Source organism: Syngnathus scovelli, chromosome 4 (assembly GCF_024217435.2).
Source record: "Syngnathus scovelli strain Florida chromosome 4, RoL_Ssco_1.2, whole genome shotgun sequence".
In the NCBI taxonomy this organism is placed as follows: domain Eukaryota; kingdom Metazoa; phylum Chordata; class Actinopteri; order Syngnathiformes; family Syngnathidae; genus Syngnathus; species Syngnathus scovelli.
In genome coordinates this window covers 16,480,302-16,499,740 of record NC_090850.1, presented here as the reverse complement: position 1 = coordinate 16,499,740, position 19,439 = coordinate 16,480,302, and the positions used below count along the sequence as shown (strand labels likewise).

The following is a 19,439-nucleotide window of genomic DNA, read 5'->3' as shown; positions in this document are numbered from 1 at the left end:
GCTTGCTTGGCGCGTCAGAGTCACTTGTGGCGGCGATAAATCCCTATTTGAAGTAGTTAAATGCAGCTTTCCTTTTCTTAGAAGTCGTAGCCTCTTCTTCTTCCATCTCCTCATTGGGCTTTTTTCCAAACATCTCTGTTTCTTGTTCATTTTTGCTAGCTTTGCGGGCTCGACTGGGGGGACGAGCTTCTTGACCTGAATTAACCTGTGACACGAGACACAGCTGCACCGACGGATGTAATTGGGAGAGAATCGCCAATTTTTAAAATATTTTTTTCAGAATAAATTCTTACTCATTTTTGCTAGCTTTGCGAGCGTCTTGACCTGAATTAATTGATCGTCGATGTATATAATTATTTTTTCTGTGCGGCTTGGCGGCCAGGTACCGGTCCGCGGACCGGGGGGGTTGGGGACCCCTGCCTTAAAGTATTAACTCCTGCTTAAATTTGGCACTAAGTATGTGCACAAGCTTAAGTGGCACCAACACGAGATATGAGCACCATTCTTGAGGGGGTGAGTTTTGTTTCGGTGCACATCTTCAATTGGTGGTGGCACTCATCAGATTTGACTTTGGTACTGTCAGTCTTCAGTGCTTTCATTAGGTTCACAGTCCCATCTTTTAAGTGCCTCAGGTGTTCATGTGTTCCAAAACACACTACAGGGCACTGACAGTTACAATATATAACCTCAGCGAAATCCAGTTGAGAAGATGTAAACACAATTGGATTTGGACAATACAAACAATTGGATAACAGAAACATTTGACCCTGAACAGATAAAACAATACGTACACTGTTGTAGACGACCACAATGTGTCCCATCATACCATGACTTTGTAATGCTCAAGGAAATGAAAGCTCAGTGTGTACTGGCTCCATCTTGTTGGCATTGAATAACGGCCTATATCATGTTTAAATTAATGTCACAGTAAGCTTAAGAAGTCATTCCTATGCCTTTGTTCTCTCATCCTGGTCATGGTAATATGTAAAGTCGTGAATTGATACAACTCAATTTAGATTTTCAAAAACCTTTTAGAAATAACTTGGGTGATTATAATATTAGACTAACAAAATGATATGCAGTACATACAGCATACTGTATTTCCTCATAAACTGTTTTCTGACTTTGGTCTTGTGACAGTTGCAACTTTTGGGAGGGTCGTTTCGGTTGTCAACAATAATATAGTCCAACATGGCGACACACTGAGACAAATGGAGATTGATTAATGTTGCTGTTGAATTCTTATTCCACAAATACAACAAGAACCAGAATAACGTGGTTCTTTCCAACATTGAAATGTTGAGCTCCACTGGGTTCGAAACTCCACTGTAAACTTCAGATTTACAGATATCAGGTCTGTAGTTTGGGCAATGGCATTTACTGTGGCAAAATGATCAAAGGGTGCCTAATTAAGACACATTGTCTAATTCAAGCGAAGGCCACTTTTGATGAAACACAGTATCATTTTAACATCTCAACTTCCAAATCAATCCAGTATAATCCCAGTGAGATATACTGTACGTCAAAGTGCATGCAAGATATAAAGAGCTGGACCTTGCAGAGGGCCGGTTGGAGGTAGAGGTTAACGCTTCAGGTGGGATTGGACGAGCATCTCTGGAGGAGGAGCGCGTGGCAGGTGTCGCACACTCGCACCGGTTTGGGAGACGCGGGCAACGGAAGTTCGTTGTCCGAGCAGCCGTTGCAGAAGATCTCTCCGCAGTTTCTACAGTGGTGCTGCACGCACGACGACGATGACCATTCAGGCAACCAAAGCGAGTAAAGTGCCCAAAGTGATCACTGGAGGCTCGCTCACCTTGCGTCTCGAGATGGAGAACTCCTTCTCGCACAGCTTACAGTGACTTGCATCCTTGTCTTTTAACCACACCTGGCCTCCCTGCAACAACAGCCACGCAGAAGCTTAGGTACATCCAATGCAACTTCAATAATGCTGCACAACATATTTTAGTACCTGAAGAGCTTTGTTGGCTTCCTTGATGTCCTCAATCTTCATTTTGGATCTGTATGACAACATGACGAGTATCAGAATCAAACAAATGAAACGGAACATTTAATAGAATAAATCGATTATCAAGAGATTAGTCAGTGATAGTTGTCTGTTTGTTTTGAATAATTTAACGGCAGTATAGTTGGTGTGACATGACTTCATGATTGCGTAGATGCTACATTCTTGGAGTCGGTTTATGGCCGTAAAAATGGAAATCCAATTGAAGCTTTAGCCCTGACACTGACGCCAAAATACTGCACTTCCATGTCGAGCTTGAGTTAAATAGCAGACGTACTCGCTAAGTTTGGAGCCAAGTTCCTCGAGAGCTTGTTCTTGGTCTTCACAGATGCTCTTCAGCTGGAAGTTCTCATCCTGTAGGCGATGGAACTCCTGTGTTTAAAAAAAAAATAAGGTTTACATTCTCAATTACACGCTTCATTAGGTTGTTAGGTTCATTAGGTCACTGCGACGGATAATAGCCATCCATCCATTTTTCTATAATTCTTCAGTTACCATTTTGAGACCGTTGATCTGCAGCGCCTGTGTCTTGAGCTGAGACACCGTTTCTCTCTCTCGGTGGAGATCGTTCTGCAGCGTTTGCCTCCACTCCCGCTCGATCTTTAAGTCCGTCTCCAGCTGCTGACTGCCAACCAGATGCCACACGCACGTAGAAAAATACAAGAATGTTTCCTCGTCCCCCCCAAAAAAACAATAATAATAACAACAGCGTGTCTTCTGGGCTTACAGTTGTTTTTCTCTGTGGTCGATCTGCCGCTGCAAGCTGTCAGCCTTGTTAGCAAAGTCCGTCTTGAAACGCCTGGTGCCCTCCTCGGCCGTGGTGCGGTGGCTCTCGGCCTCCTGTAATCTGCGCCATTACAACCAGCGACAAACTCAGGACCATGGAGAGAAAAAAAATGGCGTAGGAGGGGGATGGAGGATGATGGCAAAGGGGTAAAGAACCGGGATGATGTGCAAGGCGTTCAACGGAGGATGAAAGGTAAAAAGTTCAAACGTGCAACCAAGGCAGAAAAAAAAAAAAGGTGGCGATGGTGGCCAGCGATCACTAAGTGAGCTTCCTGCACGAGCACTTTCAAAACATCACATTTTATTGATCGAGGTGGTAAAAGACAGTAATATTATGGGCTTTTACAAATTCCGCGACAGGTAAGCTTCTATAAACACGGACAGTATATCCCAATCTATCACGACAATCAATAAATAGCACGCCAAGTCCCGACATTGCGTAACATTCAGGCTCCTTAGTTAAACGTTTTACTGGACAGTGGTGTAACCAGTGGCCATTTTAAATTAGAGGGAAGTGACCCACCCGATCCAACAGATGGAACTGCAGCGGGGGGAAAAAATGTACTAAATATGTGATTCCATTCTGAAATGATTTCATTCGTGTGTATGGCTGACTTGATTCAACTTGGCATTGTGTGACTGGATGATGTCACTTTTTGGTTGTATCGGTGGGATGAAAAAAATAGACAGTGAGATGTACCACAATGTAGATTCTGATTTGATTGATAAAATGAAATACTCATTTAGACAATTCAGTGACTTTTCCAACTGGGAAGTTATGATTCTTAATTAAGTCGCAGTGCCATACCCGGCATTATAGTAGGTCACACTTCATTCTGCTTGTACAATATTTCCGTGTATTGCTCTTGCTCAATGTGTTTGGATATGTTTGTATTGTTTTAAAAATTTGTGTAAAGACCTAAAAAACAAAAAAGTAAGTGCTATAAAAACATGCCTAAGCTGTCACACATTGTTTTACGTTATATATCTGTATTAATGCAACACACTTCTTCTACATTAAAGTGGTATCTTCCTCATGTGACTACAGTATAGGATTTTTGTTTATGGCTTAAATGTACATACAACCAGAGCGCAAAACTCAGATTAAAAAAAAAAAAAAAATTATGTATGGTTGGTGCCCCACCATGTAGTTATTGCTCTGAGTCGGGGGTTGTTCTGTGTACATCAGAGCCTGAACTTTATCATCAATGTCAATCATCTTAAAGTCAGCACGCTTGCATGTAAAGTGTGACAGACAATCGTGTTAAATTAACCCCCCACCGACGACGTCCTTCTAAAATCTTCAAGACAAGCTGACGTGACAATGACAGCTCACAAACCTGATCATCGCAAATGGATTTTCAACTACTCAGCCAATAACAATAATATTTCCCCCAAACTATACAGTCCACAAGAACATGTGGGAAAAGGCAAAAACGAGACTATCTAAGCAAAGGTGGTGTGTGAGCTCAGAAGGAAATGTCCTTGACGAGCTTGTACTGGTGCTCGGTGTCTGTGCTGGCGCACTTGACGAACGACATGGCCAGAGTTCTGGTCTGACTTAACAGATCTTTATCGCTGCGCACGGGGAGGAGGAAATCAAACGCAAAGCAATGTGGGTCAAATGGATCGATGGATGATTTCATGGCATAAAAAATAAACAGGCAGGGGGTAGGAAAAAGGGGGGAAAAATCAGAAAGGAAAGGAAGGAAGAAAGGATGTCAATACATCGGTATTCTAATTGGCCCTCGTTACACTCGAGGCAAAAGTTGTACATTGTGGTTATTTTGCATTGCGTGAGTGATGTGAAGAGAAGCAGGAAAATGAATACAATCATGGCACAATACAAAGCTGCTGATCCATAAATGAAAGATTTCTTTTCAGCTGAGCAAAAAATAAGTCACAGAGGAAAACATTGACAAAGGATGGAGCACATTCAAACTGATGGCTGGGTGACTGGGAGGTGTGTGTGTGGGGGGGTGTCTCATGATTCCTCATGAATCACTTTAGCTAGAGTGCAACAATAACTAAACGTGCCAAGCGAGGAAGCTTAAACATCAGTGGATTTCTCCCAGGGTATCGTTAAGAAGTCACAAAGAATCTTGAGCGGGATTGAAATATGCTCCAATATGTAGTGCATGCTTTTATGACCATTTTTGGACAATCCTGTGTGGAAAAAAAAATCAATAATGTTTGGTTCATAGCCCATGACATCATATTATCATATAAGAATTAGACCGCAGGTAAGCCTAATATCCTCAAAATTCGCTTTGCCACATAAAGGCACCAGGGAATGTGAAGTGCAAACAAAAGGCACTACTAAAATGAAGAGAATTCTTTGAAACTTATTTTTGCACATGACAAAGTTCATATATTTAATCATTAACTAGAGATAGTTATCTGGTGACTAAAGTTGAGACGCCTGTTCTGTGACACTTCAATGACCAACTTTATTGTGCATCATGTTGCCATGACAATGCAAACTGTATGTTCTGATTTCCCTGGGAGAAAGCGTGACACTTGTGACTAGGCTGTGAAGACCAAAATCATTTTTCTTCTGTTTCTCCTCTGCAAGGTTGCAGTCAAGACTAGGGGCTGCATTATTTTAGACTTTTTTATTTTTAGACTACACTAATGTGATAAAAAAAACATGTCAACTTTTCACTGTATTACAGGATTATGTTTAAAACAAACAGCAGGATGGGATGTGTAGCAAGAATCTATATTCATCAAGAATGGACAGGCCATACACCAAGAAGAAAAAAAGAAAATTGAAGCATCCTCAAACATCGAAAAACATGATTAGCGAATATTTGAAATCACGCTCAATGAGGAGAGGTAAAGTCAACCCCTAGTCAGGAGTGCCGCTTATCTAATACAAATTTTAAAATAGGTCAACCAGGGATAGGATGAATTGAGGAGATTAAAGAGGAAAAATTATTTTCTTGTGCTCATTAGTTTGTGTTGGACACAGAATGTGTTGCTCACCTCTGCTCCAGCTGCTTCATGGTGGCCGTGATCTGATTGGTCTTCTCCTCAAGACGACTGATCATGTTGTTCTTCTTCTTCATTTCGTCATCGGAGGACTACAAAATGAGAATGCTTAGCAGAATGCTTCCATCTATCGAGTACGTCTAGAGACGTGTGCGTTTGTATGTACCTGCATCTTCTGGTACATCTCGACATTGATGGCTTTGACTTCATCCAGTTGATGTCTGAGACCAATCAACGTGTCCTGTTTGGAGATAACTCGTCAACATTCACTTGGCGTATGCGTACACTTTTTTTCCTGAGATGTATCCTGCACCTGTTTCTCGTGAATATCTTTCTCCAGAAGTTTCATGGCCAGCTCCATTTCCTGCTTCATTGACACTTGAACCACCAGCTCATTCTCCACATCCTGAAATTGAGTAATGCAGGCAATGCTCACATGTATTGTCACGAGACGGCGCATGAATAAAAATGAGGTGCCCATTCTCTCACCTGTCTGAGCTGACACTCCTCCTTCAGCTGCCGTTGCGCCTCGTTGTACATTTCATCCAAGCCTTGACGAGACTGTTTGTATGTCTCTCTTTCCACTGACACGTCACCCTGAGACACCTGCATAAAACAATTAATGGCAATTGGTCAAGTTGAGCCTTCAGGCACTGTGACGTCATTTTTACTTGGAGCCGATTTTTCCACAAACACAGTATTCATCGCAATACCGTTTTTAAACGAGGCGGCACATTGAACATATCATCGTAAAGAAAAGCTTTGAATTTAAAATGTGCGTGTGTGCGTACCTCCAAATGTTGTTGTGACTTCAGAAGAATGAGGCTGTTTTCACTCCTCAGTTGCTGGTTCTCTTCCTGCAGTTTAATGATGTTGTTTTTGGCTATAGCCAACTTCAAGCATGCAAAAAGTTGACAGAGACGGATGATGAAGTTAAGTGGTGTCTTTCCTTTTCATAATTACCGCCAGAGATGCCAAGTCTCACCTCCTCTATAAGTTTTGAGTTAGACTTTTCCAGAGAGTCCACTCTGCCCTGCAGCCCGTGAACTGTAGAACTGGACACAACAATATTTACCACAAAACATAATTTCCTTGGATATCTATGAAATTTCATACTTTAAGGTCAAAAGTAAAGTCTTACTTCAGTTGGCGGTTAAGTTCCTCTACATAGTTTTTTTGATCCAAAATGGATGCTATCTGGCTGTTCCTGTTGTCATGGAAACAGAAAAATCACATTTAAAGGGTACTGCATTGAAACAGCGGAATAAAAAACAGGAGACTGTACCTCTCTTCGCTCCTGTAATCGTCAATGTCATTCTTTAGGTACATGGAGAAGTCAATCACCCCGACCTAAAAATAGATCACGTATGATTTTGTTGTCATTAAATAGCTGTGTAGTAAGTAGAAATATTTAGACATGTATCCAAATTAGTGATGCTAATAATTTCTATGTTGCGTTTACCTGAGAGTCCAGATCTTCACCTTTGACGCACAGGTTGGCGTCAATGACGTTGAGGCCGACCAGCAGACCCACGATCACGGCGCCTTCTTCCTCCAGCATCAGTGCCGAATTCTCATAAAAATCACTGCAAAGGAAGGCCAATGGCTTTTCAGAAACTCCACTCTCCAACGCACACGTGCTTTGGATGAACGATACTTAATACTCATGGTTAAAAGAATGTTTTGTGGGTTTTTTTTTTTGTGTGGGTGCTTGTGATTACCATAGTAAGTCTTTTCTGGTGATGAGGAGTCGCAGATAGTCGGCCAGCCGCTTCTGCATAAGGGCCAGTCGTAACCACGCTCTGGCCCGACCTAATGGAGTCCTAAATGCAAAGAAAGCATGATTTTATCACATAATCAGATTTCATTCATTTCTTTCTTTCACGTTAATGTAAAGCTCTTGAATAGACATTGTTTAAAAAAATAAAAATACATTTGGAAATGACATTGGACTTGACTCAACACAACCAAAGGCAGAGGTGTTAAATCCAAGTCCAGAAAGTAAATATCCTGCCACAGGCTGGCAGGTTGTCAAGTTACCAATGAAAAATGTTTAACCCTGTCCTGTTTTGTTTTAATGAGTGATTGTTTTTTTTGTGCAGTTGTAAATGAATGAAAAGATATACTAAACGTGTGTGGTTTAAAGATACATTATTCTGGGAATTTTGGGTTGAATCCCTAAACACAGGCCATGTTGATTCCTTACTTGAGTCCCGGCAGATCTCGTACAGAGGCAGAAATCTCTCCTGCTTCCGGACACAGTTTTTCCACCAGCTCCAGAGGACCCCAAAGAGACTTGTTAAATCCCAGAAAGGACTTTTTCGCTGGAAAAATGTGCAAGCCCAAAAAAAAACACTTCAAACACACTATTGGAAGGGAGACATGTTGAGTACAGGATGATGCGATCATCTCACCTCGCAGACCATGTTTGAGGCAGTGCTCCATGACAACAAAGAACTGCTGCAGGGGCGGGTAGTCCGAGTCCAGCGTTCTTCCAAAGCTCAGTGCTGACTCGATCAAGCCTTTAATACTCAACTTGGCCATGTTGAGCAGGTTAGCTCGCTCCATGGCCATCGGATCCCGCAGAGCTGCCAGAGACAGACATACGCCAACATTTAAATTTTGACTCTGGGACTTTTAGCAAATTGTTCAAACAAATAAAGTGCATTCTCAGAGTCTAGCAGCTCTTGCTTTGTTTTCCTGGCTTTGTCGACTCGAAGGAAGCAACGGTAATCTTAGCAGGTGCTTTGCTTAAAAAACCCAGCAAGAAGCAACTCAAACATTTGTGACTGTTTGAACCATTGAGTGATATCTGTGTGTTATCAAACAAAAGACAACACGGGTCATATTATTCATAATAATAGGGAACTTCTTGCAAGTTTCACGTTATCACATCAGTGTTTGCAAGAGCAAGAATTTACTCACATGATTTATTTGGGACTGTTGTTTTTCTTAATGCCAGGAGCTCTTTTAGACACAATCCACCCATTTTTTTTCTCTCCAGGTTTAGAACTAGTAATGGTTACGTATTATACTCTGGTTGGGAATCAAACCCACTGCCTACACAATATTCATGGAAAGTTTTTTTTCAAGGGACCTACACATTGTTGTATCCCTCCCGCCCTTTTATCACCAGTGCAACATGTGATGCTTTAGGCTGTCAACTGTTATGGTGGTGAAAACAGCAACAATCAATTGGCTGCACATATGAGGGAATGAGGTCATGTTAGCCATTATAAAAGGTCAGATTGTCATGCTTGTTACTCATTGCCTCATGACTTGTGTAGAAAAAATTTACCCCGGTGATACAGTCTGCATCTCAGCATCACCTGATATCGAACCTTTTAAGAATTTGGAGACAAGCTATTTGGCTGCGCAGTGGCATACAATTCTTCCTGTGATTGCGTGGGATTTTTGTAGCTTCCTCTCATATTCCCAAAATATGCAGGTGGCTGACGACCACTCGGGGGAGTACGCCACCTCTGCAAGGGTTACAGAACATATACGGATGGATATACTGTACCTTGAGCGGTCCACTCTCCCGGCAATGATGCTCTGTTGTCCGACACTTTGGGCAGGACATGAATGCTCCCCGAAATGGTTTCGGAGGCTTTCCTGGCTAACGCGAAGATGGGAGCCTGCCATCGTCCGTCTCCTCCTCCACCCCCGCCTCCCCTCACGGTGGGGATACATTTCTCACCGACGTTACATTTCTCCTCTTGTAACCTCAAAATTCCGAACACCTGAGATTTGTCCTTGCTGCCGTCGGCCTCAGAAAGAGCCAGGTCGTGCTCGGCGGCAGATGCCATGTTTGGCTACGTCTATGCAGCTAAGCAGCCGCTGGTCTGGCCCCGCGCCCGGGGGGTGAGCTTCACAATGAGCTACCCGGAGACCGTTTACCGTAGTTTAGAAATAACAGCGAATAGTGACGGGTGACGCGCGAGTCCAACAGAAATGACGAGAGGTGTGACTTGTGGCTCGCCGACCGTGGCTAGGCGTCGTTCGGTAGTTTACATGGTGAAAGTCCGTTGTACCGGCGGAGGCAAAACACAGAGGTGGCGCTCCTCGGAGACGCTTTCTTTACCGTACATGGCGTCGCCGTGGAGATGTGTTTACAGCGAGCAAGAGTTAGCCGCAGTCAGCTTGTGACAATGCCGCCCGCCTTGCAGCCTCTCTCCCGAGGGGCGGTGTCAACAACACGCTCACGAGACACACAAAAGGAAACACTACGTCATGGATATCGCTCTGCCGCCCCCTGCAGGCTACCAGTTACAAATGCATGACCGCCCCAGAAAGCTCGTTCTCGCGAGAATGTACGAGGACAAAAACTAACAGCGTTGTAATTATTTTATTTTGTAGGGTTATCTGAAAAATGTTGAATATTCATATTCTTTACGTAATGTGCTAAATTTTGTACACTTATTGTTTTTTGTATTTTTTTTGCTGCAGGGCAGAAAGGTGACAGCAGTGCAAATAATATATATATTTAAAATAATCTAATTAAAAAATAGATGAGGTATGTTAAACACGTGTTCTATCTACTCAGTGGATATCAAAATGTTTTAATCACATTGCATTTGTGTATTTCAGGTACCCCATTGACACCTCTACTATGACTACCTCTCAAGAAAAGCCACAATTTGTGTAATCATTTTTGCAGCACAGGAAGAACATGCAACACTGTCGATAAAAACTGAGGCTGTGATAGTTATCGTGATGGAATTTCTCCGATTGTACAGGTGTATCAAACATTGTTGTGAATCTTGTGGATCGAATACGGTGTATGACTTGAAGTACTGCATTTGCAATGTTATGTCAGTCATTGCAGTGGCTGCTTACCTTGGCTGTAGGCTAAGCGTTCCATACTCTCGCTGTGAGTGATGCCCCAGCGATGGAGGCTCTGGGGGGAATACATGGCCAGCAGGAGCCTCCTTGATCCGGCGCCTCGCTGCCAATGTGTTAGCAGGTCACGCCGATCCCAGTTTCTAAATGGCCCACGGTGGTGTGCTTGAGAGGAGAATATGCGAATCATTCCAAGTTGTCTGCTTTAACTGTACAAGATTTGCATTGCAACATATAGCATTTATTAAAATTAATACAACACAACATTATCGCGCAGACGGTTACTTTCACTGCCTTGTCCCCTGTTGGAAATAACATCCACACAGAACCTTTTGTTGTCAGATCCTTTAAGGCACAGGTGTCAAACTCAAGTTCCGGGGGCCAGATACGGCCCGCCACATCATTTTATGTGGCCCGCGAAGACAAATTGTGCATCAAATTCGTGTGTCATTACTAGATTTGCAAATTGTCTTCACTTTTAATAATATATTTTTTTTAAATATTTGACCAGTTTTTACTCGTCTGATTTGATAACGAGTTATTTGTCAGTTTGTTTTGTAGCTTTTACTGTATATAATATGAGGTGCTCATGCATTTATTTGGGTTGACAGTCTGGCTCTACGAAAGAAGCGACGACTACAATGCGGCCCGTGAAAAAAAATGAGTTTGACACTCCTGCTTTAAGGTATTCCTTATCAAATTCAACTTTACCTTTAAGTTGTAGCTTTGGAAACAAGCACCCATGAGCAGCACTATCAAAGTTAACACCCGGTGGAGCGTCCGTTACAACACAACCTATGACTTGAAGCAATAGTAAACAATCTTTTGCCACTTTTCCTCTTCATTTGCATTCTCAACTGCGCACTAAGGCGTCTCTCCCCTTCTCCCTCTCTCGCACTAATAGCTTATGGCTGACCATGGATCATATGACTGGTTTACTTCCAGATCCCTTTTCACTGTGTTAAGTCCCTGCAGAGAAAAAAATGTTGGTCATGACTCAATGTTCACGCCCTCTGGCTTATAGACCACTTCTGCTTTATAATGTGTTTGGTTTGGCTTTTTTAACTAGTTACTTTTCTGATCATGTAGGTAACAAATTTCAAATGTGTGAGCTGGGTAGTGTATAAAAGAAAAAATAGTAGGTAAAAATTACTACTTGTATCGTCGGGTATTTAAGTTACAGTAAAATCTTAGGGATCTTAGAAATTTGTTTTGGTTAATAACAATAGCTGGCAAAATAATTCACAGTCTCTTCGCCACCTCTATTCTCCACCTCACAGCCCATGCTCACTGAAACACTCCTGCATACACAATAACATGCTAGTACTATATGAACATGACACAGCCTTCAACGACACATGGCTCCACTAGCCAATCAGGAAAACTCTCATTGCTCAGTGAAAGCTCTTTTCTCCAATTGGAATGGCCATGCTGTTTCATGGCGATATACAGTTGCCTCTCTGCACCACTGCTGGAATGCAACTTACTGCATGTAGTAGGTTGTGGATAAAAAGTGAAGGATAAGCATGTACTTGAATATCTATCTAACATGAACAGCCGCATTAACAGCATACATGCCAGAAATTACATTATGTATCATGCCATAAGACATTTATCTCACCTCAAGAGCTCAGCAAATGCCAATCTGTTACACTCCTGCAATGGCTGTGGAAAAAAAATCTATCTATCTATCTATCTATCTATCTATCTATCTATCTATCTATCTATCTATCTATCTATCTATCTATCTATCTATCTATCTATCTATCTATCTATCTATCTATCTATCTATCTATCTATCTATCTATCTATCTATCTATCTAATGCAGTCAGCTGGGTCCACGCTGTGGCAGAGACATCACGGAATGAAGCCACAAGCATCAGCCCACACAGCATCCAATGAGAAACGGGGGAGGGTACAGTCAGGGAGGGATGCGACAGGATGGAGGGAGGGAGAGATGGAGACTGCAAGATCCATCCACTCAAGGAGAAAGAGGGGTGGATAGGTTTACATTTTATGTGCTATAAATACACGAAGATGTGAATGGGTGCATAATGCACATTGGTGAACGGTGCTTGAGTAGTGCTGAATCTGATTCCTGACTGACTGGGCAGACCTGCAAAGACCTTATAGACATGAATGACTTGCAGACTGCCATAATAAAGGATACTGTACAGAGCAGTTGTTTACATAATAGCTAACATGAGATTAGGAGGTGCTCACAGTACAGTTCCACACTACATTAGACTATATTAATAAATAAAATGAACACTGCTTTACTTTGTCATTCAAAACTGGGTGTTTTTTTTCACAACAGCAGTGTCTTATGCAGTTATTGTGTTTTTTTCTTAACTTTCATTTACTTTGAAAATATAGCAAGAGTTCTCTAATTATGAATTTGATTACTGATACAGGACATATTTGAATGTATGATCAAGTGATAAATAAATTGCGACTCATCAATCGAGGACAAAAAAAGTGATGTATTTCTGCAAAACTAACGCTAGATGGCAGACTTACTCTGTTTGTCAACTGTACAGTAGCTCAACAACTTGACTGATGGAAAGAAGGATGGAAAACTTCATTAATTTGCAGTGTTCTTTTAAATGTTTGCAAAAAAAATCTGCGGTGGAGGAAGGGAGTTGCGCGGTTGCTCCCACCACATGGGCGAGGACAACTCGGAGAAATGACAGAGGCAACTTTTATCAGCTCTTATCACAAGCAAGTTACGTGACATGCATCTGTAGATACAGCTACAAGTATCCGAGGTGTGTGTGATCCAAGAGCACAATTTTGACATCCAGAATCTCGAGATACTTAAGAGGCAATTTAGACAAGTATTTCTCAACGTGTGGTACGCGGGCGCCCTCTCGTGGTAACAACTTCTACAAGCTTTTGAAAAGTTGTCTAAAAAAATACTCATTGACACAGACCCACAAAAATGACTGAAACCTCAGCCCTTAGGTCATTTTTGGGTAACTCGACATCCCCCGCCAACCAGACAAACACACAGCGTGAGTGACATATTTATCTGTAAAGGGAAATAAGGAGGAAGAGCAGGACAAGACAAGCTTCCTAAAAACAGACACCCATTAGGTAGAGATAAATACTCAGTGAATGAATGAATCTCAGCGCAGACAAACTGTAAGAATTTTCAAGTGGGTGGTAAAAGTTAGAAGACATCTTTAGTTGGTTCTTCCTTTCTGTAAAAGTTCTTGTTTTGATATGATACGAGAAGAGGAGACGTGCATTGTTGCAGGGAAGCGCTTTCTCACACTGGTGAAAAGTGCCACCTCAGTGGGGGCTTTGACACCTGGTCTGCTGTTAAGGGGGAATTGGTAGGGGGTGTAGGAGGACATGAAAAATCCAGGCTTCACACCTAAGCGACAGTAGGAGATGAACCTCTAACTAACCTCCTAATACACAGGCCGTCTTGAGGGAAATAATGGCTAAGGATTAACATGCTCTGTTTTATTCTCAACATAATGAGGTCACCTGAAAAGAATCAATATGGCGCACCATGATGCAAAATACGATAATCATTATGATATTATTACGTTAAAGTCCCAATGATCGTCACAAATTTGATTTGGTGAAATTTGTTCTCTGCATTTAATCCATCCCCGTGTGATTTTGATCCATCCCCTGGGGGAGAGGGGAGCAGTACCAGTGCCACGCTCAGGAATCATTTGGTGATCTAAGAGCCCCATTTCAACCCCTTACACTGAGTGCCAAGCAGGGAAGAAATGGGTCCCATTTTTACAGTCTTTGGTATGACCCGGCCGGGGTTTGAACCCACAACCTTCCAATCTCAGGGCGGACACTCTATCACTAGGCCACTGAGCTGGTATTAGGGTAGCTTCATAAGATTTGATTTCTTTGTTTTCCCTCCATTATTATTAATTTGCTAACTATTTGTTGCTAACTGATTGACGTTTTGGTACTGCCTGAGAGCGAGGCATGTGGACTTAAGCTTAAAAAATATGGATGAAGGCTATAATCAAACATTTAAGTCTTTAAAAAAATACATACGTTTTAACATTTTCAGCTAACCCCTCAAATGAAAAATTTGGTTCCTCCCTATAATCTAAATGTACTAAAACATCCCTACTAACAATATCAGATTTGAGAGGACCCACAAAAAAGACTCCAGACTTCAGCCCAAAAACATAAAGGAAGTTTGCCATTTTGGTTTCAAGTGTTCGTTTTAGGTCATTTCCAGGGTCCCTCAAAAGAGAATATGTCTGAATGCTACCAAAAATTGTAATAAAATGCTAAATGATGTTAAGGCGTATGCTGTGTATGACGTGCGCGCATCATGCTGTCAGCAAAATGCTATCAGCAATTTGCTGCAATCTATTTAATTTTGCTACCGTAACACATATTTGTGTACTGGTTTCTAAATAATTTCCAGCCGATAAAATTGGAAGAGTTAATCTTAAACTTGTGACTTTCTCGTCTATTAAGGCATATGCTGCGTATTACAAATTCTTGTCGCTCTGTATTAACTGTCAGCAATGTGTCACAATAGATTGTTATTTCACCATAACACATTTGTGTTAATGTTGTGTGAATACTTTCCTGGCATTAAAATTGGGAAGGAGTTGTTTTGAAACTTGTATTGTGAAATTTTCGGCTAAGATGGCTGTATATAAAGGAGGCTAAGCGATAGACGAGCTCCAATCCAGTGGGATCATCGATTGAACAACATGAAGACCTTCCTTGTTGCTCTTCTCGTCTTTGTGCTCGTCAGCCAGGGTAAGTGCGGCGCGCTTTGTTGGTGCTCAGAGTGTTTAGTTGTGCTCCTGATAAACATGTTGCTTTGTTTAGGCGAGGCCCTCAAGTGTTATTGCGGAGGACGCAACACTTGCTCAGGAACTGAGGAGATCTGCACCACTTCCAATCATTTGTGTGTCAACGTCATCTATAGTGATGGCATCTGTGAGTAGTTCCTGACCCTTAAGAATATTTTTTCACCTTCCAAAGATTGGGAATATTTTTTTTGAAAAGAATTTGTTTTCTCTATAAAATACTGAGAAGGTCATGACTGTTCTCTATTCATACTTTCTTGCAGTAATATTTCACATTACATTTTTTTCAACTCTTATGTCTGTTTTCTTCATTCACAAAAACAAAATTAGTTTTTGTTCTTAAGTCTTTGTTTGTATGAACAAAAGTCCAAAGAATAAAATGTTATCCTTGAGAGATTACATCTTTTTTTGTATTCGTAATTAGGACTTTACTTGTTTTTGTCTTTAGTTTCATATTAAAAAAAAACAATGCGCCTCAAAATTCGATTTTTTCTCTTGTAGATTTTTTGTCAAATTCAGATTTGACCTTTTTCACAAGAGTTTTTTTCTTGCAGTCTCACGCTTATTTTTTTGCTAAAACTACAATTTCATTGCCAATAAAACAACACTTTTTTGACTCTCCCCTAACATAATGTGTTTATTTTTTGTCCGCAGCTCCAGACTACAGGAAAGGCTGCGCTGAATGCAGCCACACGAAGGACGAGCCCCCCATCACCTCAATTTCCTGCTGCGGCACTGACCTGTGCAATAGCTAAACTTGTTGTTTAGGAAGAGCAGTTGCTACTTATCTTCATGCATGGAGAATTAAAACCTGGCTTAGCTATCAATGAGTTTGTCTTTTGTGATTTCTTTCAACATATTTTTGGCAATTTTTCTATTCTAATTATCCTAGTCTTGTTTTTTTTTTAGCAGGAAATTTGTGAATGTTTTATAGCTTCTTGAAGCACAGTAGATGGAGTAGATGAAAGATAAAAAAAAAATGGACTAGTCAACATTGTGAGCTCCCTCTTCTCATTCACACAGGCATCCTGTTCTGCTTTTGACAGTTACACGCTAAATAGACACTGGGACTCATTTGTACTATTTAAGGCTTCTCTGTCAAGTCCCGCAGTATCTGAATTGATCAACTTCATTCCAAATGGTCTTTCTTTCTCCTGTGTGGTCACTAGTTCCAAACTAAAACTTTAGCTGCAACCAATCTGGCATTTCAATCATGGCGTTTCAAGCATGACTTGTTGAAAAGACAAGTTAGGGTCATTTTATGAAGGCACCAAAGAGTGTGGCTTTGTGTGTGTATTTGTCAGTCCTATGCTAAAGGGAAGTGTCTGTGCAAATCAAAGAGCAGGATGAGGTGACATGTACCTGCTGAAGCACTAACACTTCTTTTACTAAGATGTGACCCCCTAGCTTGCACGCGAGCATGTGTGTGTGTGTGTGTGTGTGTGTGTGTGTGTGTGTGTGTGTGTGTGCGTGCGTGCGTGTATAGGTCAAATAACTTACCAAGCTCTACAGAAGAATTTCCCCAGGCCCTCACAGGAAGAAAAACTTGGAAGCCTGTGTAAGATCACAAGAAAGCAACAAGTTAGTGTTCCATCTACTTCCTTTTAAAAATATACACTTGTCAGATACAATAAATTCTAATTTGGAAGAAGACCCGTATAACATAAAATTGACAAAAAAAAGCACAGAAAATCTACATATAAGAATATTGCGAGTGGTGGCTGGTAAGACTGCACACGTCATAGTGACATGCCTCAGTAGGCACTGCTGTTTTGGTTAGCAACATGATAATCATGGGCTAATTCTTTGATGTAATAGAAATTGATTCATATATTTATTTCCTGAAAAGGAACTGCAAGTGACTGCAAGCTTAAAAGACATCATTTGAGGAAATAGAGTGAATGAAGGAGGGACTGCATTTGGCAGACAACATTAAGATGTTCACATGGACAAGATCCAAATAGGTTCTCAGAGATTTCCCTATTATCCCGACCTTTGACCATGACCCTTTTTAGCCACCTCCCCAATCTGTCTGTCAGTTAACCTGGATCTTCATGCATGTGACCCATGGGGCACTTCCGAGACAGAAGCGGTCCAAAGACATCTGTGCAGCCTTAAAGCGTTACCGGCCCGCAGACATAAGTGAGAGAGCGCAACATGAACGGAGGAAGAAAGAGACACGTGGAGTCAAAGTTTCATGATTCATGCATTAACACAGGAATGGCGGTGAGAAGTGGCGCACATGCAGCACTAGTGTCTCAGTGTGTGTAAAATATGACCTGCTTAAAAGGAAGAATCCACAGGAAAACAAGATCCATGTGTGTTGCCGTCGAAGTAATCTGTTGGAACACAGGCACATTTAAAATTTTATTGATTACATCAATAAATATGAATGAGTTAGAATAGCCTGTTGTCTTGCTAACTTGCATATGTACTGTAAGAAATGTTCATGTTTACATACATGGCATTATTGGGTTCTGACAAAAGAGGCCGTCAAACTCTTTTCGAAAGCCACATTCTCTTACTAGAATAGAATGTAGATCACTTTCACACCTTGAAGCATTACAACAGTGTGAGAGCTTAGAGACATCTGTGAGGATGCCACTGGCAAATGGTAAATGTTTGTGCATGTGCGCACTGCGGCACCGTTGACATAACATCCCTAAAAAGCAAAGATGGAGTGACTGCTTAAGTGAAATTAAAGGTGTGGAAGGAATGAGGATTAGAAAAAGTCATGAGGTCAGGGCCTCATGGCTGTCTATCAAACTGCAAAAAGAAACAGAAAAAAACATACTGTCAAATACTATAGTCAGGTGTCTGAATATTTTTGTCGATATGATGTTTTAAAACTTTTGTCATAATGCATGTAGTTATTTTAAGTGATTGTGATGAATTTATTTCCAACAGAGCTTGCATATTTTCCAATGCTTTCAAATCTACAAAACAGGCCCATAAAATATCCCCTGAATTTCATGATGAGGTAAGTAGTTTTATATGCTGACTACCGCCTTTAAAAGAAGAAGTCACTCAATTTTCAACGGCAAATCACATGTCAATAAAATAATGACCCAAGTGCACTTTTGGGACAAATCTGTGTGTGATCTGCCTGTCTGTGTTGCCAGATAGTGGAGACAGTGGTGAGAAAGGCTGACAAAAAGGGAAAGAATTTAGCTCGGTAGGCCCTAAAACCAACATCATAACAGGACTTGAAAACAAAACACCACAGTATGGAATGGGCCGCTCGCTGCCTGCCAAGGACCAGATGAGCCAATCAGTCCCAAATATTCCTCACAAGGGAACACAGGAACATTCTCTTGGCGTGACAAATCAATTAAATCAAGAACACATTAGCACATCCATGTGATTTAGTGGTTGGTATGTGTGCCTGACGGGTTTGATGAGCGGTTCCGGCCTTCTCGTGTGAGGTTTGCATGTTCTCTCCATTCTTATTTTTGGTTTCTTTGGCTTCCGCCCGCATTCCAATTAACATGCAGGTTAGACAAGAGTCTAAATTCTCTATAGGTGTCGATCACTGGTGGATCTAGACGGAGGCCCGCAGTGCCCCCACCCCCACCTGAAATATATATATTTATGTATAACCAGGTGCCAGGCTAGATAATTGACTTTTGGGTATTTTATGATTTTCCCGGGTACTGATTTTTACATTTCCACCTCTCCCCTATATTCATTTTTTAGAGGGTACACTCATGTAGATATACACTCCACTGTCTCCACTTTGCTGGTCAGTCTTCCTCGCGTTCTCAATTAAGTTTATCTTCTTATCATGAGCAATTTATGTTTGGCATACTGTATTACGGATACCCTGCAAGACCCCGGAGGTTTAAATGTGAATAACGGTAAATACTGTTTCTCCTATTTGACAATTGACAAGTATTGACTCTATGCAGATGTGGTGCGGTCAGTTGCACTCAAACACTTGGTAGATGACAGTGGTTTCGAGATGGATCGAGAGCAAAGATGG

At 41.4% G+C, this 19,439-nt stretch overlaps 2 protein-coding genes across 6 annotated transcripts; one reads left to right on the top strand and one right to left on the bottom strand.

Annotated features, from left to right (window-relative positions):
* Positions 1-1,222: 1,222 nt before the first annotated feature.
* Positions 1,223-17,796, bottom strand: rufy2 (RUN and FYVE domain containing 2). 5 transcript variants are annotated; one of them, XM_049716959.2, is made up of 21 exons: positions 17,737-17,796; positions 16,958-17,011; positions 10,643-10,810; positions 8,218-8,391; positions 8,010-8,127; positions 7,525-7,626; positions 7,266-7,389; positions 7,089-7,153; positions 6,945-7,010; positions 6,789-6,858; positions 6,595-6,696; positions 6,293-6,409; positions 6,117-6,209; positions 5,970-6,044; positions 5,798-5,895; positions 2,751-2,870; positions 2,519-2,648; positions 2,301-2,395; positions 1,970-2,018; positions 1,814-1,894; positions 1,223-1,734 (listed from the first exon to the last, which is right to left on the bottom strand). In XM_049716959.2, the coding sequence occupies exons 3-21, from the start codon at positions 10,716-10,718 to the stop codon at positions 1,591-1,593; spliced, it is 1,899 nt and encodes a 632-aa protein (XP_049572916.1). In that variant the 5' UTR covers positions 10,719-10,810; positions 16,958-17,011; positions 17,737-17,796; the 3' UTR covers positions 1,223-1,590. The 5 variants fall into 5 exon arrangements, with proteins under 5 accessions (XP_049572916.1, XP_049572917.1, XP_049572915.1 ...); XM_049716960.2 differs by lacking the exons at positions 16,958-17,011; positions 17,737-17,796 and adding an exon at positions 12,267-12,469; XM_049716958.2 differs by lacking the exons at positions 16,958-17,011; positions 17,737-17,796 and adding an exon at positions 11,357-11,574.
* LOC125966631 (ly6/PLAUR domain-containing protein 2) lies at positions 15,236-16,284 on the top strand. The gene is made up of 3 exons (XM_049716966.1): positions 15,236-15,404; positions 15,477-15,587; positions 16,112-16,284. Exons 1-3 carry the CDS (start codon positions 15,356-15,358, stop codon positions 16,210-16,212), a joined length of 261 nt encoding a protein of 86 aa, XP_049572923.1. The 5' UTR covers positions 15,236-15,355; the 3' UTR covers positions 16,213-16,284.
* Positions 17,797-19,439: the final 1,643 nt, after the last annotated feature.